This window comes from Drosophila mauritiana, chromosome 2R (genome assembly GCF_004382145.1).
Source record: "Drosophila mauritiana strain mau12 chromosome 2R, ASM438214v1, whole genome shotgun sequence".
In the NCBI taxonomy this organism is placed as follows: Eukaryota; Metazoa; Arthropoda; class Insecta; order Diptera; family Drosophilidae; genus Drosophila; species Drosophila mauritiana.
Window position 1 is genome coordinate 10,118,239 of NC_046668.1, and position 24,024 is coordinate 10,142,262.

At 41.6% G+C, this 24,024-nt stretch overlaps 5 protein-coding genes across 7 annotated transcripts; 2 read left to right on the forward strand and 3 right to left on the reverse strand.

Moving 5' to 3' along the window:
- The first annotated feature begins 108 nt into the window (after positions 1–108).
- LOC117136557 (bcl-2-related ovarian killer protein homolog B) lies at positions 109–9,131 on the forward strand. Of its 2 annotated transcripts, XM_033297511.1 has the most exons (5): positions 109–187; positions 7,979–8,298; positions 8,368–8,514; positions 8,575–8,883; positions 8,945–9,131. In XM_033297511.1, exons 2-5 carry the CDS (start codon positions 8,023–8,025, stop codon positions 9,110–9,112), a joined length of 900 nt encoding a protein of 299 aa, XP_033153402.1. In that variant the 5' UTR covers positions 109–187; positions 7,979–8,022; the 3' UTR covers positions 9,113–9,131. The 2 variants fall into 2 exon arrangements, with proteins under 2 accessions (XP_033153402.1, XP_033153401.1); XM_033297510.1 differs by lacking the exon at positions 109–187 and having other exon boundaries at positions 7,721–8,298.
- On the reverse strand, positions 4,161–7,646 carry LOC117136555. Its single transcript, XM_033297508.1, has 4 exons — positions 6,615–7,646; positions 5,905–6,507; positions 5,672–5,844; positions 4,161–5,613 (listed from the first exon to the last, which is right to left on the reverse strand). Exons 1-4 carry the CDS (start codon positions 6,968–6,970, stop codon positions 5,078–5,080), a joined length of 1,668 nt encoding a protein of 555 aa, XP_033153399.1. The 5' UTR covers positions 6,971–7,646; the 3' UTR covers positions 4,161–5,077.
- A 386-nt stretch (positions 9,132–9,517) lies between the features above and the next one.
- LOC117136556 (electron transfer flavoprotein subunit alpha, mitochondrial) lies at positions 9,518–11,590 on the reverse strand. Its single transcript, XM_033297509.1, has 4 exons — positions 11,484–11,590; positions 11,349–11,415; positions 11,118–11,258; positions 9,518–10,461 (listed from the first exon to the last, which is right to left on the reverse strand). Exons 2-4 carry the CDS (start codon positions 11,388–11,390, stop codon positions 9,652–9,654), a joined length of 993 nt encoding a protein of 330 aa, XP_033153400.1. The 5' UTR covers positions 11,391–11,415; positions 11,484–11,590; the 3' UTR covers positions 9,518–9,651.
- A 404-nt stretch (positions 11,591–11,994) lies between these two features.
- On the forward strand, positions 11,995–16,351 carry LOC117137286 (RNA/RNP complex-1-interacting phosphatase). Of its 2 annotated transcripts, XM_033298659.1 has the most exons (8): positions 11,995–12,130; positions 12,221–12,296; positions 12,688–12,887; positions 13,240–13,286; positions 15,062–15,169; positions 15,243–15,431; positions 15,704–16,100; positions 16,131–16,351. In XM_033298659.1, the coding sequence occupies exons 1-8, from the start codon at positions 12,108–12,110 to the stop codon at positions 16,147–16,149; spliced, it is 1,059 nt and encodes a 352-aa protein (XP_033154550.1). In that variant the 5' UTR covers positions 11,995–12,107; the 3' UTR covers positions 16,150–16,351. The 2 variants fall into 2 exon arrangements, with proteins under 2 accessions (XP_033154550.1, XP_033154549.1); XM_033298658.1 differs by having other exon boundaries at positions 15,704–16,351.
- Positions 16,352–21,948: 5,597 nt separating this feature from the next.
- LOC117138599 lies at positions 21,949–23,757 on the reverse strand. The gene has a single exon (XM_033300781.1). The coding sequence runs from the start codon at positions 23,755–23,757 to the stop codon at positions 21,949–21,951; it is 1,809 nt and encodes a 602-aa protein (XP_033156672.1).
- Between the last annotated feature and the right edge of the window lie 267 nt (positions 23,758–24,024).

Consider the following 24,024-nt stretch of genomic DNA (forward strand, 5'->3'; position numbering starts at 1 on the left):
GCACGGTCGCACCTATCGGCAATCGATAATTGAATATCGATATGGCGGTTAGTTTGTTTTGTGATTTCATTTTCGCCTTTTCAACTTCGGTTCAATTCATTTTCAGCCTTCGACGAGCGCGGAACGTTTGCGGCAGCGTTTTTCGGCGTCGCTTCTCAAGTTTCAGCTTTCGTTGGGGAAATAAACGGTTGGTTTTTCAATGCACTACCACAAATTTGACAATATAAATTATTATTTGCGGTTTCCGGTGATTACTTTGAAATGAAAACCTTCGAACGACAAAAGCTGACCGTGAATATACAGCAACCTGATTCCGATTCCGTTGCCAACCAGAACGCGCCCCGCATAAGTAATTAAGTAATTTCCATGCCGCTCAGCCGGAATCTAACAGTTCTGCCTTATTATTCGCCCATCGTAAACCGAAATTGAAAAAGATAATAACAAATGACCCATTATCACTATCAGCACAAATGGCGCATCCGACAATCAAAGATAAACATCCGTATCAATGCGATCCGATGCCAAATGTGCGATAAGCCGATTAAGGGAGTGGTATTTTAGCAAATAAATGTGGAGAAATTAGTTGTTTTTCACAGTGAGCAATAAATCGTCAAATGGCAAATGTAAAATCTACATAAGCCACACAAAATGACGACGTGTTAAATGCCAATTAAGAGCAAATATCACCTGTGGCTAATGAAAATGTGCAATTTAATACAACACAAACAAATGTGCAAGTAACAAATAATGGCAAAATGCACCAAATATAAACAGATAAAGGTCATTCCGTAAACTTAAACTGAAATGAGTGTCAAAAGCGATACGGATAAATATCAATAATTGCAAAATAAAACCCTTGAGTTGAACGCCCTTTTTTTTAACCGGAATAAAGAAGTAGCAGCTGAAGGAGAAACAGGCCAACAGCAAGTTTAATTTAATTAAATTTCGTTGTTTTCTGCGTGCGTGTGTGTGTGTTGTTGTTGTTGTGTGTGTTTGTTGTTGGCTTTGCTGGATAATCAACGTAATGCTTCCACCCACATCGCGCGAAAGAGATAGCACTAGCGCAATTGACTTTGCCATAAATGATTTTTGGTTTTTTTCTGCTTTTTGTTTCTTGTTTTTTAATGCTTTTCTGTTTGTTTGTTTGTTAGTTGGTCGAGCGGCAATTAGTGGAACGACAAATGTTTATTGACAAAGGCATTGGACACTTTGATTTGCCGGGTCTATTCGCTTAAATTGTTTATGATTTTTAAGCGAAAATTGTAGATATACATGTGCACATATGCAGGTGTTGTATCTCAAAGATATGCTTGGTAAATGTGACACTTTGTGGGTGTATCTAATCGTATAAAGTGGAACTCTAGTCACAAGAAATTCAAATCACACTCTTAAAGTTCAGTTTGGTTTTTCTTATAAGCTAGACCTATAAATTTCCACAACTGACCAGAAAATTTTCAATTAGAGCAGTTTTAAATATATACAAACATTTGTATAATTTTGCATATAAAATTTATAAAATTCTGAAAGCATATTTCAACATGTTGTTTCATGATTTGAATGTCATAATTAATTTCAAAAGTATCTATTTCAAAATCTTGTATATTCAAGCTACAACAGCAACAATTCCATTACAAAAGTGAGTTTATGTAATATATAAAAATTGCAAAAAATGCTCAATTGCGACACCCATTTTCCAAGTACAAGTGCAAATGTTTTAGGGATTTCGAACAAGATCAGCTCATGCCCCCGATGCCACAATGCCTCGAGAAGTAAATGCAATTAACTGGCGAAAAGCAGCCCCCTTGCCCCCCCTCCCTTTCGACCATTTTAACTTGGCTTTAACGCCGTGCACGTTCGATTTGAATGACGCACATTGGCGGGCGACTGGCTGAATGGTTGAAAAAGTGCAAAATCAACAATTAATGAACTGAACAATGTTTGCCACCTGTAACGTCTGAGGGTGGTGTAAATTTCCAATTGCAAACGATGTCAAACAGAGGCGTTTTAGCGTCTGCTAATTTCCCATTTTCATTCGAGCCGAGTGGCCACAAAAAATAATGAAATAATAATAATACAGCAAAAAGCAGTAAAACCGCAAGATTGCGGCTATTTGCAAGCACTTTATGTGTCGTTTATGATATAGTATTACTATGCGCTGTCACTTCTGTCCGCCGATCAAAAATGCAATTAAATGTAAAAACTGGCAATTTAATGAACCCACATTTGATTAACCAATCAGCAGTCGAAAGTCAAATTGCTCCAAATCGTTTGTCATGCGCTACGCGAATTCGCTTCGAAAACAAACCGAGAGATACAAAAAGATATGCGAAATTGCAATCCGGAGTCTGCGTAACTGTCAAATGTTGTAAAAAATCAATAACACAAATGTTAACATGCGCACAATGCTAAAAACGCAGCCCATAAAAACGAGTCGAGCGGCCAATAAGGTTGGCAAAAAATGGCAAAACAAAAAAAATCAAATGAAATCAAATGAAATGAAATGAAATGCCTGGCGACGCTTTAAGGCAACTCGGTTTGGGCCAATCCAAGCCCGAGATAAAGCATTTGACACTTTTGGCTAATAAAAGTTGCTAATGAGTGCGCGCAACTCGCCGATTCCGAGTTGTTGATTTAGTTATATTTTTTGTGATCCGGCCAATCGGAAAGCATTAACAATTGGGTGTTGAGAGAGCAGTTTTGCTGCACTAATTGTGCATAAATAAATAAGAGCTTGTGTAATCCAATTAATTTGCAAATAGTTACGTAGAATCGACGAGGAAGAAGTTATGAAATGGCAGGCTGTATAAGATTTAAAAAGCTATTTTAGTTCCTTTATTATTTGAGTTTAAATCGCTTGTATTTCTATGAAAAAAAGATGTACAACAATTAGGGTTCAGGCATATTAAAAACTAAATTAAAAATAATAAAAGTTATTAAACGCTTAACCAAGAAAGAGATCATAAATGTATATACATTTTCTAAGCTATCGATGTTTCTTGTTTTAAGAAGTATAATCTTTCATTTGAAGTATTAAATATTCATATGATTATGACACCTTTTCAAATTTATTGTTTTCGAAGTTCTGTTCATTTGTAATTATTTGAGTTTTTTATATCAAAAATTTCTTTTTTAATATATAAAGAATATATTATGCAGAGATTAATTTAGTTATCAGTAAGCAAATAGTTACGCATTTTATCTTTTAGGAGTTTAGTTTAAGCTTCAAGATTTTCTATCCAAGTTCTTGAACTGAACTCTGAAATAAAAGCTAAAAAATGAGTTGTTTTTCCCTTTTTTGATTAAGTATAATGTTTTAATTAACTCGACCTGCTCCCTTTCAAAACCTTTCGAGTTGTGCCGACTCCTTTAATGAGCAGCGAAATCGGTGGTTACCAGTCATGAACATGGATATCCATTCATAGAACTGCGTTTTGCTTGTCCATTGAAACTTGGCTAAAATGAAGTGCGCTCATAAATATTTATTAGGCATTGCTAAACTGGGCACTAAGTAGTCGGTAATTTAAGCAGACATCAAAATTGTTTAGGCCAGGTCCACACACAAGCACACAGATACCCACTGGTCCCCATCCCCATTTGGCCGATTTGGATGCTGAATGAAGAGTGTAAATTGCAGCCACTTTGGCGAAAGAAATGAGTGGCGGCGACTGGGGGAGCTTTACATCGACTCCACTTTATAGAGTGGAGTACACGGATTGCGGCCAAATCGAACACGAACTTAAGCGCCAGTTGGGGACGACATTAATTTATGTTCGGCAAACATTTTGCCTGCCATTTAGGCGACAAAGACAAAGTAGCCTCGCCTGCGAGCTCCAAGATTCCGCCCCCAAACCCCTCGCCAGATATCCCCCGATTGGCCCCCAAATCTATTTGTGTTCGAGCCGGAACGCGTTGGGATTATTAATTAGCCAACATCGCTGGCGCAGCCTGCAAAACATCGCGCCACATTCCCCAAAGTGGAGATGGGGATGCAATTGGGGGCATCTCGCCGAGCTGTGGATGATGATCTCAGCTGTGTGGGAATGCATCTACGCTTGGGTTAGGTCAACGAAAAGTGCTAAAAGGCCAGTTTGTGTTGTGGAAAGTAATTTCGAAATATATTTATGATCGCTTATGTAATGTGAAACAAATTTCATTGGGCAGCCACTTAAAACTGCAGGTGCAAAAATATATCTAGTGGCACTAAAACGTATTTGAACTAGTTAAAAGTTACGGAAGTAGCTATAGAATACTTAAATATAAAAATTTGAATACTTATGTTTATTTATTTTTCAACTATTTAAGTTAGAAGAATCTCAATGCCACCCAGCTAGCAAACAAATTCCGAAATACCTATGTATGTATCTCCTGAAGCCCCAATGAGCAATTAACTTGTAACTCTAGACTTTTGGCCACCCATCGAGCAAAAGCGGCTGAAATCAACGGCTAATTGGCTGCGATTTTCATGCCCATTAAGTGCCAACTGTCAGCCAGCCGATGGATGGATTATCATATACGAAAACCGCCAACAAATTGCACCAAATAACAAAGCCTAAAATCGAAATCGACTGTGTGAGTGAACGAGGTTTCATTAGCCGCGCTCGAAGCGTGAAAACGTGATAAAATTTCGGTTTTGGCCACAACTATCTGGCCATAACTAAATCGCAGATCGCAATTTGCGAACTGAGCGCGCAGTTTGGAAATCGGTTTGCCTACATGCTGTTTTTTTTTTTTTTTGATCTTATTCTCAGGTCCGCTCAATCACTGGCGACATGAACATAAATTACATTTTATTAAGTGCTAATTTCTGTTTTAATCTCGAAATGGGCAAACATTGGCTGGCTGTTGATTCCGCAGTGGCGATAAGTCAATTTACTTGGCAGCCAGATAGATAAAAGTCACTTCAAGATTGGCGCCTCAGATACAGATACGATTGCTATTGGTGGCGTTTTGTGACTGCTTTTAATGGATGGGTAGCAGGGGAACCCATTATACTTAAATTAGATAAAGATTTGTGTCTTAAAAGGGGTATAAGCATGTAGTTAGCGAAAAATGAAGTGAAAATATGACTCAAATTGAACTACTTTCCATATTTATACAATGCCACAACGGCAACACCCAGTAGCATCACCACAAATCCCAAACTACCAAAGAGAGCTAAAGATTTGGATGTCTCCCTGACACCCGAATCTCCAATCTCAACATTCGGGTTCTTCGGAGATACATCCTCTTCGCCGGGCATCAGCACGCGGAAGGTGAGATGCGAGAGTTCCGAGACTTCGGTGCCATTGCCGTGCGAGACGTTCCGTCGCCTCCGTTGGCCCACCGATGGCAAACAATCTTGGGCCGTCACCTGGCAATCCTCGCGTTCCAAGCAGCCAGTGATGCGCATGGATATGACCAGAACCTCGCCACTTCGCATACCAGGGAACATGACCGCCTTGAAGTGCAGTCTCTGGCCGAGCGGAGGTTCCAGAATGGGTGGATGAGCGCAGATGGCCTGCATGGCGGGATTAAGACAGCCCCTCGAACTGACCAACTGAACCGTGTTGAGGATCTCTCCACCGGTTGCAATCCTCTGGAGCTGGACATCACTGAGCTTGGTGTAGTTCCAGCCTGGAAAGATACAAGGCGATATCTGAGCCTTTAAGCCTTTAATTGAAAGGTGACATACCATCTCCCGCCAGAACATGGGCTCTTAGGAGGAGCTCTTCGCCCAACTGGACGGCACCGTTGTTTTCCAAATGACGCGTGTATCCACTGCTTCCTTTTCTCAGCAACTCCACGTGGGTGCGGAAGGCATTTTGATCGCCTCCATGGGCGTAGCTACCTCCACTTCGAGCTTGCCTGAAAAAGGAAAAAGAAGCTTTCAAAAACATCCAATCTCTAATAGAAATCCTATCCTACACATCATTGGCCACGCCCATTTTCAGGGCATGCGTTTTGACAGCCACTCGCTCTTGAGCCTTGCAGTGTAGGGTTAAGATCGAATCTCCGCTGGTCCTTAACCCTCTGATGGCGGGGAATCGCAAGCGCAGACAAAGATCCTGGCCACAGGATCTCACACCACACCGCTCGAAATTCTCGCCAGAAATGTCCAAGAGCAGAAAACTTCGAGACAGCCTCAATTCGCAGCGTTTATCCTGCTGATCATCATTGTCCTGGTCCACAGTCGGTGCTGCTCCCAAAAAGCTGTCCAACTTGAGAACAGCTCGGAAGTAACCAGCCGAAAGGCAACGCATGTCCTTGAGCCGGAGTCTCAGTTGATTTTGATCCTGGCTTCCATCACTGGGTGGCAGGTAAACTGGGGCAGGTGTGGATGGCTTTTGGGGGAAAACCGGAACAGCCACCGGGGCATGATAGTCGTAGCCTGGCGAGTGTATTGTCTCGACATCCTCTCCAGGATCTTGCACAATTATGGGTCTCGAAGTAGTGGTAGTGGTGGGTGTGGAGGTGGTTATGATGCTGCCTCCAGGTTGGGGATAGTAGTAAGCTGGATAAGACTCCCCGCTTTAAAAAATAATGCATGATTAAATGGCAATATATCTAATAAAGGCGAGAGTTTAAGATAGGATAGTGAGGATCTGATTTGTGTATCTTTGAGATTGGTAACCCACCTAGGTTTAGGGCTTTCGTAGCTGGGACGCTCGTCCACAGCTGGCGGTAGATAGTGCTGACTCAGAGGTATAAAGTTGCCATGTCCCGATCCCTGAATCTTCACACTGCGATTCTCGATGATCTCCGGCAGGCTAAACTCGGTGGTGGCCACAGGAGCCACTGGGGCAGGAGTTATGGGAGCAGCAGGCGGAGTTCCATACAGGTTCGAAGGCGATAGTCCCACTTGAAATGGCACTTGGCCATGCAGATAGTTTCCGTAGTGCTCCAATGGCGAAGCAAAGAAATGCGACACATCCGCGTGGGTCTGGTGGATAGTAAGCAATCCAAATAGGGCTATGATCCGCTTGGTTGACATATTGACCAATAACTGACTGATTGGGCCGCAAGTGATATGGTATTTATAAGCTTCAGGCTGTGACGTTTGGGCGTGACTCCCAATGGCCTGGATTAATTTAAGGCCAAATTATTCTGGCACCTCACACTTTCTCAGCTATCACTTTTAATCGAGTCGAGTCCCCCAAAAAGTAAGTGCCACACGACTTCGTTGTACCCAACTGACTTTCCATGGTCACGAATGGGTCTTGAGTGGGTCAGGTTATGTAAAGCTAATTGCGATGTGCTCTCCGGGGAATAAGTAGCCAAGTTCCAAGTTGCATCTTCGATTCACTTGCCGCACCACCAGCACCAGCCAGATTGTCCCACAAATCACTTGCCATTTGACATCTCGCTTGTGGACAACTAATGACAACAGCTGCGACACAGCAGCATTTTGGCCATATTGCGGATTTCTGATCGCTGTTAGCCAGAAGCCAATCAAACCTAACGAGCCGACAATCTGTCCGTTAATGTGCCCATTTTGGGCAGGCTCAAACAAACAGTCATCGCAGAGCGTCATAATGGAAACTAAACATTGTTCCTAAACACATTATTGGGAAATCACATAGTTAATAACAAATGTTCGATCAATATACAAGAATTAAACAAGTTCTTTCAGATCATAATACCTTTTATAATGGCTTAAAGATAATACATCTAAATGTTTGTTAGATTACTAACGCATATCTTTTATGATATATTATATATGTTTTTAAGCCACGTTTATGGTCTTTCAATCAGCTAAACATGACATTTATGTAGTAAGCCAATTATTTTTGATGTAACTGTGCGACTGACTGACTGGTTTTCCTTTCAGCTGGCTATGATTCCCAGCGGAAGATTTGCCAAATTGAATGCAATTTATTAAATTAACAACACACTCCATTTACCAATCTTCGTGGGGGGGATCGTTAGAAACTGGATCCTCAGCCAGCCAGCTTCAGTTGATATATGACTCAAGTCTCGCCATTTCCTGTCATACTTATAGGCGATTTCCCTCAGGGATCCCGAACGATCTCGGTTGCGCGAAACATGCCCGGCACCTCGTATCCCACGAATAACGATAATTTCAGCAACGGATTTCCGATGGCCACCACACAAAGTGAGCGCCTCTTGCAGGCCCAGAATCGAAGAAAGTTCAGTTTTCCAGCCACACTGCATTCCGCATCACTTCTGGAGGTGGGTGGTGGTCCTAAGGAGACCACGAGGCGGAGGTTGAGCAATGTCAGCGATGCCGTCACCAGGAAACTCTCCTACACGATTGGCTGGAAGGCGGCACAGATTCCAGCGCAGGATATCATTTCTCAGGTGAGTTGGTAGTCTAGGAATTCCTTATATAATAGATTGCATAACTCCAACATAATCCAAAAACCGAAGGGTCGTTGCCTGTGCGGTCATTATATCAAGAGACGTCTCAGAAGATCCGGTTTGTTCAACAAAAAGCTGGGACTGCAGCGCATACGTAGCATACTGGGCTCCACCTCCATGGGCATTGTGCGCGATGTGTTTCCAGCGGTCCAAGTGGTAAGCAAACAATAACTCTTTATTTTATTATATTACGAATTTTACAAACCTTTCCCCAAGCTGGGCGATGAACTGGAGCGCATGCATCCCCGGATATACAACGGAGTAGCTCGTCAGATTTGCCGGAACCCGGGTGGTGAGTTCCATACTCCGGATGCTGTGAGCTTGCTTTTGGGAGCCGTTGGTCGCGAGCTCTTCCGGGTGGAGATTACGTGGAGCAAGGTAATCTCTCTGTTCGCCATAGCCGGTGGACTGTCCGTTGATTGTGTGCGCCAAGGACATCCGGAATACTTGCCCAAGTTGATGGAGAGCGTTTCCGAGGTGATCGAAGATGAGCTGGTGCCGTGGATTAACGAGAATGGTGGTTGGGTGAGTTTCTTCGATCATTTCTCAACTATCGAGGTTTCATTTCAATAATTTTCCTTTTTAGAGTGGCATCAACACACACGTTTTACCCACCACCAACAGCCTGAATCCTTTAGAGTGGACCACTTTGGTCATAGGCGTAGTATTTGGCCTAATTCTAGTTTTTATGATTCTGCGATTTATATTTAACTTGATTGTACCAAAAATATACCAACGATTTACGAATTCCTAAACGATTCCTGCACATTTGGATTATTAAGCGTAAAAATCCTATTGATTCGATCTTTCACCCTTTTTACACAAATTTCACATTTATACACTTTTTAAAAGTATGCAATTGGCGAGAAAGCTTTTTGGTGCTTTTAGCTACAATTTGTTTTAGCTTGATCAGCTTTCTAGTATAACTACTTTAACTAAAGAAGCTTTAATAAAAGCTTCTTGAAAAACAAACATACGATGGGAAACTGATAAGGGAACAAATCCTACACTAGGTGCAATCTGCAATGCCAGTAATCAGTTTATCCTAGTTTAATTTAGTTTAATGCTAGCCCTGGGTCTTGTTTTAATATTTTGCAGATGTAAACAGTTGCACTTGACAGTTCCTCTCAACTGATAAGACTTCAGTTTTCACATAAAATAGGTCTTCGGCTTGTTTTATTACAAAATTTAAGGGAAAATCTTCCACGGACTTATGTAAAAGTTCAAATAAATGCAACAGCTATCAATTCATCGGTACACAATCTTTATACTACAACACGTGACAATCTCGCCTTACAACTTTCCGGTTAGTTCAGGCACGGCCTTGAAAAGATCTGCCACGATGCCAATATCGGCGACCTGGAAGATGGGCGCTTCGGGATCCTTGTTGATGGCCACAATCGTCTTGGAGTCCTTCATGCCAGCCAAGTGCTGGATGGCGCCTGAGATTCCGACGGCGATGTACAGCTCGGGAGCCACAATTTTGCCGGTCTGACCGATCTGCAGATCATTGGGCACAAATCCAGCATCCACGGCAGCACGAGAGGCACCCACAGCGGCACCAAACTTATCGGCCAGATCATACAGCAGCTTGAAGTTATCCCCGGACTTAAGGCCCCGTCCTCCGGACACAATAACCTTGGCTCCGGCCAGCTCGGGGCGATCGGACTTGGTCAGCTCCTGGGATACAAACTCGGACAGGCTGCTGGCGAAGTCGCCAGCTGGTGCCTGCTCCACGGCTCCACTTCCACCGCTGGTGGCTGCCGGTGGGAAATTGGTGCTCCTCACGGTGATCACCTTAACGGCGTCCTTGGATTTCAGGGTAAGGATGGCATTTCCGGCGTAGATAGTGCGCACAAAGGTGTCCTCCGACTTAACATCGATGATCTCCGAAATGGGCGACACATCCAGTTTGGCCGCCACGCGGGGCAGCACGTTTTTGCCAAAAGCCGAAGCTCCGGCCAGGATGTGGGTGAACTTGAACTGAGACTGGGCGGCCAGGACCAATGGGGTCAGTGCCTCTGCGGTAAATCCGTTGAAGGCGGCATTCTCGGCCACCAGAACCTTGGTCACGCCTTCCACTTTGGAAAGAGCCTCGGAGGCCTGGAAAACAAGAGAGTGATTATGTAAGATTATCTATCGCACCAAATACTAATAATCAGTGGAGTCACTCTAGGGTGGTTCGATGCTTTATAATGTAAATGTCTTGGTATTTTTTAGTCTTAATCTTAACAATGAAATTAAGGTATGGTTATCTATCGAAATCCTTTGCTCAGCATTTTTGAAACATGGTTACCATATATGTATAGTCTTGATTTTAGTTAAGCCTGTTTGTGCTTAACTATGTAAGGGTAGACCAATCAAAAATGAAAACATATTTTTTAACTTTTTAGTTAGTTTAAATGGAATATGAATATATTTAATGCTAACTGGAATAGCGTGCTCGTGTTTTCATCCGAACTTAGCAAGAGTTAATTGGAAAATTTAGATTGGACCCTTTTTAAAATGTTCTTTTAGTCAAACGTATAGAATCAAGGTTAATAATTCCTGTTTCTCAGATGCAGTATTCCCAACAACACAAAAGTGTTGTTATTTACCCAGATATGTTTATATAATCTTTTGCCGGTTTGATTGCTACCAGATCGCAGAGGTCTTAGGATGCATGATGCATGTTCGTTCAGCCAATTTGGTTAGATTAATTCATGATTCGAAATCCCTGCGAATGGAACCACCCTAATGTGAGACTTCTTGGGACTTACGGGTCCGCATTTTGTGCCTGCCACCAGAACTGTGACGTCACCACCGATCTTCTTGGCCGCGGAGATGGTGTTCAGGGTGATCGGATTGAGGGCCTCATTGTTGTGCTCGGCCACCACCAAAGTGCTCTTGCATCGTTGCAACTGCAAAGTGGGAAAATGAATCAATTGTTATTCAATTTTTAGCGATCAGCGCCTGCGCTTTTTTATCTTTTTAAGAAATTCTCCACTTACGATGCTGCTGCGCATAAGATTACGCGTGTTGCTGGCAAACATTTTGAATGTGGGGTGGTTGAGGGAGCTATCCACGCGAGGGAAAATTGTTGTTTGATTAATTTAAGTCCATTAATATTTAATTAAAACTCTTACCTTCGCTACAAAATCACAGAAAGTCCAAAGGTTTCCGCTGATTTAAGCGTTTGCCGTTTTTTGGTACCTCTTAGCAAATACACAACAGCTGTTACTTAACAGATGGAGTCTGTCATCTATGTTAACTTTAAGCAGCAGAAACTTAAGCGAAAAAAGTGTGAAAATCTAATATCTGGACATATTTGAAATATAATCTTAGAATTTATTTATTATTAATTATTTATTAATTTATTTATTGACTTATTTAGTTTAATTTAATCTACCAATTTAAAGAATATGCAAGTCGATGAAAATTACTGGTCATAAATTTGTATAAGAACCTTATGAAGAATGAAGAAGAAGAATATTAAAAAAAATCCCATTTATTATTAAATATAAACATTTATTAAAGATAATGAATGTTATTACTTCCGTTACAAAGCGAATGAGTGCGTTTTAAAAATAACCGTGACCAGTCACAGTTTAGCTAACAGTGTCAACTCAGCACCATATGTTAAGTAATCCGTGTGTAATCTGGCAACGCTGGACTAAGAATTATTTCTTTCCAAAACATTGTCAACAATTTTGGAAAACTTTGGAAATTTCGGTTTCAAATTGGGGTAAAAGGTTTGGCGAACAGACAAAATGGTCAAAGACATACCAGACAGGTGAGTGCAGTTCAGAAGAATATACCAAAAACAAACCGTGTTGTTTATGCTGGTAATTTTAACATGTTTTTATTTGTGTACCAATTGCAGATGGTTGAAGTACAAACCGATTGGAGATCGTGTTCCTGGCACTCGCTTCATCGCCTTTAAGGTGCCGCTGAATCAGGTGAGTTCTCGATGATCCCCCGCCCGCCCAGTGGCTTACCACACTGCATCCGAGATCCAAGAAACCGGTTGACAGGAGAGCCGCCAATTGATGGATGTTGAAAACCCAGGATCTGGACCACCGACTGAGCGGCCCTCTAAAAATATAAATAAAAACGAACGACGACGAAATTTGTGCATTGTAATTATGCATAAAAGTGGCAACTGGAACATGGACCCCACATGAATATTAAATTAAATTGTTTTTGCTTAATTAAATAACGCCACGGATCCACGGCCTTTATTAATTGCCAGCCCTCCGGGCATTTTGCATAAATTGAGCAATCTATGGCCCCCATTGTAATGCCCTCGTATATTTGCTCAGCTCCCTTTATTTTTTTTATCTTTTGCAGCATGTCAACGCCAAAGTGGAGGAGAATCTTCGCCTGGCGCCCGAATCCCTTCTGCAGTTTGTACCCGATCTGGGTCTCATCATCGATTTGACCAACACGGACCGATACTACCACCCAAGTGCCATAACCAACCACGATGTGCGCCACCAGAAGCTGATGATCCCCGGAAAGCAGACACCTTCGCATAAGCTAGCAGAAAGGTAATTATGAATTTAAGCAACTATTAATAGGAAAATTTATTAGCTCTGGTTGGAAAATGTTGTAATTTTAAAACATTTGGATAAGTCTTCATTGTTCTTGTTATAGGAACTATATTGTAGGCAATATTCCTAATAATTACAATATTATTAATTACAATAATAATTAATTACAACATTATTATTAAAGTTAGTTTAGTTAGTTTTAATGCTCTTATAAATGTGTTTGTGCAATATGCATTATTTTAATTTTGCTGTGTATTTGGAATGAAATGAAAAGAAATTCTAATTGGTTATTCAATCCAATATATTATCAATTCATGTAATGATCAATATCTTCCCTATGTCATTGCAGATTCTGTGCTTTCGTGAAAGACTTCCTTGAAAGCAACGCGGATAATGGTGAGTGCTGACAATTCATCCCACACATCATGATCTTTGGGAGCACGCTGCCGTGGGAAACGCTTTCCCGTCAACAATGCAGATTCAGATGCATATCTGTCCGCGCAATTAGGTCCGCAAAATATGCAAACAAATCGTATCAAAGGGGGCACCCGCAATTACCACGTATCCTAATCTCTGGCTGCACTGCCTCCAAAGATTCCTATCAGCCGGCAAGCACACAGCAAACATGGCCAAAGCGGTGAAATGTGCTCACAGCCAAGTGCCAGTAAAAAGAGAAATACTCTATTTAACCCTTTAACAGCCAACTGGCGCACCGATGTGGGCGCGCGCACACTCAATCAGTCAGCCAGCCAGTCAGCCAGTCAGTTTTTTGGCCTTTGAGTTGAGCCCGAGCTTGAGGCTGTCTGTCAGTCGGGAGCCGGGCAAACAAATCACTTACGGAGCACGGAGCTTAGTCATGCCGTGAGTGGGGAAAAGGCATTTCCAATTATCCACAAAGGTATGCGAGGCCATCGGCAAGCATCTATTCATTTATAATATTCAAATGCATAAATGCAGAAGTTCCTAGGGTATCCAATCGTCCGTGTGATGCACAATCCTTGGATAAGGTGGGCGCGGATAAAACCTATGTTTCTCAGGCACTTTCATCTTGCGCTAATGTATGTGCGAACCAATTTGGCTTACAATATGCAAAAATGTTGGCCAGAATGCCTTAGCAGATTCTGATGCCGTCTAGGGCTTAATTAAAACACGATCTGGCGCCGCGGAAAGTCGCGTAGAGCAACCAATAAATAAATACACGAAGGCTGCCAACATATTTACAACGAAACAGATCAGGAAAATAAGTCAAATCCGAGGTGGTCGCAACTTGTCAACGACCGATGAGGCTAGGAAACAAGGCACAGTCGTTGGCCCAGCGCAGAGCACAGTGGAATCATATGCAGTTTCACGATAAATCAGCCACTTCCATATTAAACAAGTATTATTTTGTTTTTATAATCACATAGTTGTGAAGAAAAAAGTTAAGTTTAGGTGGAATTCTTAAATATTTTGCTAAATATTTTCAGTTAATCCCACTGTATTTGGTATATCGACAAGGATGCGCCGTTCGTTCTCGTAATTTAATTTCGTTATTCGTTTTGCCTGTAAGTTGGCTTAAATGCAAACCAAACATGACGTGCTGACTGACTGGCAGCTTCGCCCGCTGCCAATGACCAGGGAATCCAGCAACCAGGCCAAAGCCAAGCCGAAGCCAAAGCCAAAGCACCCGCATAGTGGACAAAGGCAGGCCACCGCGACCTGTTGGGTTGTCCATGCCCCTCTGGAAACCGCTTGCGAATCCCTCCTGCTGACATGTTTTTGTGAAATTTATAGCCAATGTTATTATTGGCAGAGCGCGCTGTTTTCTAGATTTAGCTCAGGTCGCTTCTGCTTTTATGCCAAATTGCCAGGCCGGTTTTCTCTGTTGCGGTCCCGCCGCGTGGGTGTTACCAAATGGGCGTGGAGGCAGATTTGGGAGGCTTGGAGCTCGAGAGAGGGACATTCCTGTGGCCGTGTTTGAAATTAAATTTGTAGCAATTTGCAGCAACATGCCGCACTGCAGAAAGGAAGCGGTGCTGCTTTTAAACAGGGAAGAAATATCACCCAACTAAGTTGACTTCGATGTCAAAAAGACTTTTTTACAATTGAAGTGCTAAGTTGGTGCCTACATACACTTATTTATTAATATGTTGAAAATAATTATAACCCTTTACATTCCTGTTTTCTTGCAGACAAACTAATTGGCGTCCATTGCACACATGGAGTAAATCGAACTGGTTATCTGATCTGCTACTTCATGATCAGCGTAATGAACAAGTCCCCTGAGGAGGCGATACAAAGTTCGTAGGATCTAGGATTTCTGTCATACAATACAGTTTAAATATTCATACATACTCTATATGCAATTCGCAGCCTTTTCTTTGGCCCGCGGCCATGAAATCGAACGCAACAATTACTTGAGCTCTCTGAAGACACTCCCGAATCGGGAGACCGTATCGGAGCTTGCTGCCACAGAGAGGAGATCTTTCACAAAAGAAGATTGGCGTAAGCAAGCTGCCGATTACCAAAGGGAAAGAGATGTGCATCAGAAATACAACCACAGTAAGTACCAATAGTAATGTCTATTATCTTAACTAACGAATGTTGTTTTAAAAGGAAAATCTTAAATTTCACCGTATTCACTTATTTTTATGAATATTTAAGATACTTATATTATAAATAAAACTTCGCTTTAATACATTAAAATAAAGAAAAAGCCTTTATTTTTAGTCCAGAAGCGAAAACAAAACATACATAATTTTAATATTTTTATCTTAATACCTTTATTGATGAACTAAAATAACCCTATCCTTAATTGTAATATTCGTTAAAAGGACTGTCAGGAGGCTTTAAAGCGATATCCTATCAGGAAGACGACGGGAAGCAATATCAGTATTCCCGTAACCATAGACCGCATCCAGACGAAGAGCAATATAGGTTTCAAAGTAACCGATCAGGAGGAGGCTATCAGCAGGGCTTGAAACAACATCCTTATTACGGTAACCATAGACCGCATCCAGTCGAAGAGCAATACAGGATTCAAAGTAACCGATCAGGAGGAGGCTATCAGCTGGGCTCGAGAAGCTATCAACAGGACCCTCATCAAAGGCATCAAAGGAACTGGGATTATTCGAGAAGAAACTACGGCGAAAGAAACTACGGCGAAAGAAACTACAGTGAAAGAAACTACGGCGAAAGAAACTACAGTGAAAAAAACTACAGCGAAAGAAACTACAGTGAAAGAAACTACATCGAAAAAAAGTACAGCGATCAAAAGTAGCCGCTTCGTTGCATTTAATGTTATAGTTTTAAAAAATCCTTGAGTGGAATAAATTTCGAACGGTGTGTTGATCAATTTGTAAATTATTGCTAATTAGCTGCAACTACAAGTACGACAATTAAAATTCATTTGAGACCACATAATGGTAGTTAACAAGCAGGCGGCTTAGATCGTGTGAAGATACAATAAAAGTTGAGAAAAATTTGCATCTCGATAAGCGAGGAGAGCGCGCGAAATTCCAGGAAATCAGTGATCATCATGGCCAGCGGTGCCGGCGGGTCTGTCTGCTCCTGTGTCAAAACAAATGTCGAGATTGTCCGGCAAAACGCTTAATAAGTACAGTGGGCTTATCAATCAAATTCTGCCTATTAAATGGTTAAGAATAATTTAGAAATATAAGATTATACTTTTAAAAAGAAAACTAGTTGATGCCTTTAATAAATAGGCAGATGGGCATTACTTTGTTTCGTATGAAAAATCCATTCAAAGACATAAACAACTGATTTATAGTTATATTTGCGGCAATATAGTATACATCTGTTCAAGTTTAACCTAGGTCTTGTGATACCCAACCCATGGTACTGCTTCCTTGAAGTACCTGTCACGTTGACGGCTCCTGATCGGTTCATTATTTCGTCATGGTGGTCAAATGTCAACTTATTAGCATAAACGCTGCTGCTGTCGCCTCCGCCCATCGCCTCCTTTATGCTTTTTAACCCTCGGGTTCCGATATCGGCGCTTTATCTTTGCGCAATCTTATCGCGGCCGCACGATCAACGAGTGTCATTATGGGCCAGGGTCTGTGGCTCGGACAGCGACAAATCGTTGGCCATTACAAAGGCCTGGCTCACGGAACTGGGGAACAGGGATGGGGATGGGGATGGGGATGGGGCTTGGGATGTGGTCGGGGAAGCAAGGATCGAATCGATCGACCGGGATGCGATCTGAGTGCCCGATAAACGCCTGTTGTGTGGCATGTGGCGTAAAGTTGTTTGTTGCGCTTAATTGGACAGCGTTTCATTTCGCGGCTGCTCGGCTTGCTACCTTTGCTCACTCTTTATTTTTAGCATCTGACTGACCCAAAGACTTGGCCAAATGGCAACCAGCGAAAGTGCCATCAAACGCCCCAGGCGATGTCCAAAGATCTTTATTCGATTAATGTCTGGAGGCGGCTCTTTCTTGGAAATATTTTGAGTTGATTGGGGACAAACAGCAACAGGATGATGAGGCTTTCAAGTGATCGAGTTAAAATAATTGAACAGTGGCTTCAATTTTGGGATTTCATTTCAACAATCTATAATACTTCAAATTTGGAAAACCAATGCTAATTTTTGTGTTAACCTAATATCAAAAAGCAAAACATAAAAAATAAGTATCCTTCCTTCCTACAGGGTTTATTATCGTTATGTGGGTCTTTTGTTCATGCCGACGACTTGGACCCAGTGACACACCTCCGCCCCCGCTGCTGCCATAAATTGTTGAATCAACCAAAAATGGCCAATTGTCAGTTGCGTGTGCGGCTTATCTTCTTTGCGCCTCCAACAAGGGCACACAATTTTTTCATATTTCTTCCGTTCGTTTTGTTTAGTTTATGACCGCGAAGGGAAAGACGTCTGGAAAGTGTTGCCAATTTCCACCGACTGTGCCGGACTTGTGGCCATTTATCTTAGCATAACTTGGAGCGCGATAATTGCATTCCTCGGACTTGGCCAAGATCGAGGTGCGAGGCCACTTTGAAGTTCGGTGCGGACAATTAGGCATGGCCCATAAATTGCCATCTCATATGTGGCGATGCGGCGAAAAAAGGAAGCGCGGCATTGATTTAAATAATAGTGTTTAACTTTGCAACCAATACCTGGCAATGGCGGCGACTGCTGGAATCAGCGACAATTACCCGGCCATTTCAATTAGCCGGCAAAAAAACAAAAGGTGCTGCAGAATCCCAGCCAGTCAATCGGATATTGGTATCAATGACGGCCCAGTCCAAGCTCTCAATTGTTTCCGATGGCCTTTTGTCTGCTGCCCAGGTGATTTACGGTGTCGTCCTGTCTGGCTGATAAAAGGGTTGACGGATTGAACTGCCTTTCGCAAAATTGCGTAACAGGTGAAAGAAGGAGGTAGCCCTGCAGGTTTAAAGTATTATATAACTATGCTGCATTAAGGTTATAAATATGTACATTTTTCTTTAAATCATCAATATGTTGAAACTAATTTCATAAAATATTATATTGTTCTAAAACAAATGCACTTTCACTTTTGAAATATTATTTGCAATTTAACAAAAATAAATAATGATTTTAATGATTTCAAAACACACACACGCAAGATATATGAAATAAAATACAAAACAGCGAAATCCTTTTGTACTCACCCTCGATGGAAACGCGATTCCCGGGGAACTCCGGCAACACTTGCCATTTATCGCCGTACGCAATCTTAATTAAAAGCCGCCCCCAGATTAAAACAAATGTTTACTTTAAAGCAGATACGGATCGAGCAATCACGAAATCGATTCACTTCGATTCAGTTCAGTTTCAGTTCAGTTCGATTCGATTCGATTCGATTCGAAGCGCGTTGAAAACACACGAATTGGGCAATTAAAGCGGCTGAAGGGCGAGAGTTTATCGTTGATTTTTGCGATATGGATGCGAGGCACGCACATGACCCTCCCACTCATTAAGAGGAGTCCTCCATGCCGGGTTGGCAACACCATTGTCTGGAAACTGTGCCACACAGTGAAAACAATGACTCAAAGTTTGCGGAAATAATTCGTTGATTTTAAGCTTCCATGCAGCGTGTTTATAAATATTGCACGTAATTCAAAAATATTTATTTGTATCTGAGACTCTCTACATTTCAATTTTAATGTGGATATTAAACATTATTAATAACACCAGAATATTATCACATATTTTGCTCAGTTATTCCATCAATATATAATCCACAAAAAAGTTAGATAAATAAACATGAAACATTTTTTAGTGCAGATATAGCCCATCATTTGGATGAGCTGACAATGGTGTCCCAGATCGCCCGACTTATCTCCGGCTGAAAGTACCATCAAGTGCATTCCAGGCCATTCCATTTATCCTTGGCTATTGCAACTCCTCCTTTTATTTTTTGGCCATGGCGCCGAGGCATAAACTTTATTGTCGCCACATTGCTGCTGCATACTTAATGGCGCCACAGCGACAAAACACACGAAAAAAGTGCCAGTCGTGTGGGTGTCAACGAACTTTAAAATCCAAATCCACCCACCCAAATGGGGCGGTATCAACCCCACACCAGCACACTGACTTGACCCGAAAATTCCATTTTCGGCAAATATTTGCACAAGTCAGCTCGATTTTTGGACAAGTCACCCCTTACTTCTTGGCCGGATTCTTATTTGTCTGTTATCATTCGGACTGCATACAATGGGCTGTGCAAATTGCTTAGAGACTTGGCTGGCAAATGTTTTGGAAATATCTCAAGTGCTATTTATTCCGAAGGGTTTCAGGCCACAGGGTGGTTTTTGTGGGTGTATTTTGGATACTGCCTCAAGCTGCAAGGAAAATTGGTCAGATAAGGATGGTCATAAAAAGTCGATCTCAAGGGGCTTTTTGGTACCTGGTAGGTATTATGTACTGCAGATACATCGTTTTAAAGTAGTTCCCAAAATAAGATTTTTTGTTTTATTTCCAAAGGATATGTTGCAATATATTCTGCATTTAAGTTGCGTCACTAGATGTGTGTGTACCTTGTTAATAAATCATTTTTTTATTCATAAAATTAAATCTTTAATTTAAATATTAGCCACATCTGTATTTTAAAGTATAATTTAATTTGCACGCAATAACTTCCATAATGAAGCTCAGCAAGGCGACTGAATAACCGACGGCTAGCGAAATAGTTGGCATCATGAAGTAATAAAGACCCAAAGGCTTTGCCTCCAAGTGCTCCGTAATGGGAAACCTAAGATATCCCTGGCCAACTGACTCCCGATAGGCATCCCAGGCCATTTTATTCAGGATTCCGCTCTCGAATGAATGGAACCAGGCTCTACTAAGCTGATGCTTGAGGAACCACTTTTTGCTCATGGGGAATCCGGCAAACAGAAAACAAATGTCGATGGGTATGCGACGGAACTTTGGATGCCGTAGGTATTGCTGGGCGTAGACGAACATATCCATGCGATCGGGAAACATCACATAGGCGTAGTTCTGATCGAAATTATTTCGATGATTGAGTAATGTCTCTGAAGATACTGTTCTCACGGCGGTCCAAAGAGATTTGGGAATGTGATGATGTTGAAAGATCATCCTATCGTACGGATCGATGAGGAGTGGAATATTCGATTCGGCCAGTTCCTCGAAGGTTTGTATCTGCTTTTCAAAAGTCTCTGATATTAGCATGCTCTTGAGCAATCCCAAATACATCGTCGAGTACACGAATCCCGATATGAATAATACTCCGAATAGAATGTATCGTTCACTACCATTAATTGCTTTCAGGTGGAAGCCAGTAAACAATAGTGAGCTGTACACTTCGAGCAGATTTTGACTATAGTCCCATTTTCCGCTTCTTAGCCAGTGTATCAGGCAAAGAAATCCCGAAATCAGAAATACATAAGAGCCTAATGCAATCCATACTTTGGTGTTGAACGGTGCTGCCAAGTATCTATAGCTTAGCAATGGTTTTCCATGGGGTACAATCACATTGGCAGGAGAAATCCTGAGCTCCCTGGAAACAGAAAAGGCTTTGGAGCTTTTAACCAAAGCATCGGCGCATATATCCACTGTATTATTCAAAATAAATTGAGTGCAATTTTCAGGTGAATCGTTGGGTGTATAAACTGGCTTAAAGGTAGCATTTATGTTATGGATAAAGGCGCGAACAAAGCGCATATAGTATCCAGCATATATTCTTTTGCCATTTTTATCTGCATATATAAAACTTCTGGGAACATTGTTGTATGCAGCCACTCGAACTTGATAGCCATTCACATTTCGAAATGTACCTCGAAACTTAGTATAGTCTGCAATGTTAGTTTCCCTTATCCTCAGACTGGGAAATAGTATTTGATGATAGCAAATTTCCGTGTATGTAGAATATATTAAGATTTTAACATATCCCAGCCGCCAAGCATATTTGATAAAGCGCTTCCATATATCCTCTTCGATTTTGTTACCGATAACTAAAAGGAAATCCACCAGCTGAAAGCTTGAATCGAGTTTGGCGAAAAGTTCATATGGTGGCTCATTTCCCACTATTACAAACAGCTTATTATCGCTTCCCACATGGTTCCATAAACTGGTGATATTAAAGGCTTCCAACGAGCTATATACAAATCTCGATGTTTGTGCTTCAAAAGGTATAAAGTTATCAAACTGTTTGCAGAAGATAATATTAGTTGAAATTATCAGGCGCTCGTTAAGCTCATTTAAAATATCAGGCAAGGTTTTTCCAATTATCAAATTTGTTTCAGTAATCAGAAGATGCATCAGTGCTAAAAATGTTGGCAGGAAAATCATCTGAAAAAGAAACAAAAGATATTTTAAGTAACTACTAAGCAATATTTCATTCAAAAACATACAAAAACACTCTTTTTAATAATATTTAAATAATGTCTTTATTACTAACCAACAATAATTTAAAAATTAATGTTAATTGTATTTAAGGAACTTTTGTGATAGTATTTGGTTACTTTTCTTATTTATAGACGACAAGGACAGGCAACACTTTTTTGTGAAGACTTTACAACATCAAGAATGTAGAAAAGGAGCTTGCGAAGCAGACAGCACAACATCAATCCGTCACTCAATCAACATCAACATGACCGCCTGCTGGACAACCGGTACCGGTACTCGTCATCGTCGCCTTCTTGCATCCCAGGAATTCCCTTATGCGCCAGGCCGTCATCTCGATGACAAAACTTAAAAGGGCCAGGATGTAGCCGATGGCCAGAGCAATTGCCGGCATGACGAAATAATCCACATTCAGCGGCTGGGCCTCCACATGTTCCGTGATGAGGAAGCTTAGATAGCCCACGCGAACTGCCTCGAAGTCGGCGTCCAAGGCCAGTTTCCTCGTAAGACCGCTCTCGAAGGCCCAGTACCAGGCGCGTCCCAAATGGTGCTTGAGGAACCATCTCTTCCGCATCGGAATGCCAGTGTAGAGGAACGAGAAGTCTATGGGGATTCTCAGCAGTTTTGGATGCTTTAAGAACTGCTGGGCATAGTCGTATAGCGCCATTCGATCCGAGAACAGTATATACGCGTAATCCTGATCAAAACGATTTCTGTGCTCCAAAAGTGTTTCAAAACTGACCAGTTCCATAATGGGCGAAAGTATCTCGGGCATGTTGTACTTGGCGAATAGTATCTTATCGTATGGATCCACCATCAGGGTTATATTACTCTCCACCAGTGCCTCAAACGTATCAATCTGCTTCTCGAAAACCTCCGAGATCAACATACTTTTGAGTAGTCCCAAATACTCGGTGGAGTAGACAAAGCCAGCTATGAACATTACTCCAAAGAGTATGTACCTTTCCCTTCCTCGGATTTCCTTCAGGTAGAATCCACTGAATAAAAGCGAGCTGAATACCTCGAGTAGATGCTTGCTGAAGTCCCACTTTCCACTTCTGAGCCAGCCAATAAAGCTGAGGAAATTCACCACCAACAGCACATAGATGACCAAGCAGGCCCATACGCTCCATTGAAAAGGAGCGGTTAGATAGCGGTAGGAGTGTAGGGGCTTCGCATGTGTCACCAAAACATTCGCCGAGGCTATCCTGAATCCATGGGTTAAGCTAAAAGCGGCGGGATTTGCGGCCAAGGCATCTGCACACACATCCACGGTTTCATTGACCAAGTTCAATGTACAATTCCCGGGCGAATCACTTGGCGTAAGCACTGGCACAAAGCTTCCATTTCTGATGCCTATGAAAGCTCGAAGGAACCTCATGTAGAACCCGGCAAATATCTGCTTGCCCCAGCGATTCACATATAGCATAGAGCGCGGAGCATTATTATAGGCTGCAACGCGAACCGGATAACCATAAAGATTCTGAAACGATCCCCGAATGGATATGTAGTGCTCGACCAAAGTCTCCTCTATCACGATTTCGGGAAAAATGATTTTGTGATACAATTTATCATTATACGAGGTATAGAATAACAACTGAACGTATCCTTGCTGCCATAGGTGCTTCACAAAATCTAGCCATTTGGTGCTCCTTTTCAGATCAACGGGTTCATCGATCACAATTATATATTCAGCAAACTGAAAATGTAAGTTTAAGGCGTGAAAGAAATCATAGGGTGGTTCTTCGTTGCCCATAATCAAAAAGAGTTTGTTATCAGCACCTAAATCATATTCAACTTGTGTGAAATTCAGTGATTCAATTGAGCTAAAAATCATCAAGCTTATTGGTGGCATGTGCTGCAGATACTTGATCTCGTATTCATTTAGTTTATCGGATTGGTTGCAATACAACAAGTTATTGGAGATAAGAAGGCGTTGGTTTAGTTCAATTATGATATCGTTAAGACCTTGCGTCCTTATAGAACAGATAGCAAGAAATAGTAGAAGTTTTAGAAGATTGGAAGATTGTTGAAAGATCATCTGAAAGATATAAAGAGCGTAAAGATTTTGAAAGCTTAGGTTAGGATAGATAAGGATAAGGATGAACGGAATGATAGAGAATGATAGAGAATGAAGATCGATAGATGAGTGCAATTGGTTCAATTATATGTTTATATTTTTTGATACAGACTTTTATTTTTACCCCAACTAAAGTGGGCTTCTGTACCGTTCACCCATTTCAATCTGTTCTGTTATGTATTTTCCAAAAAAAGTTACACCTCAGATGATATGCTTACATCTGTTGAG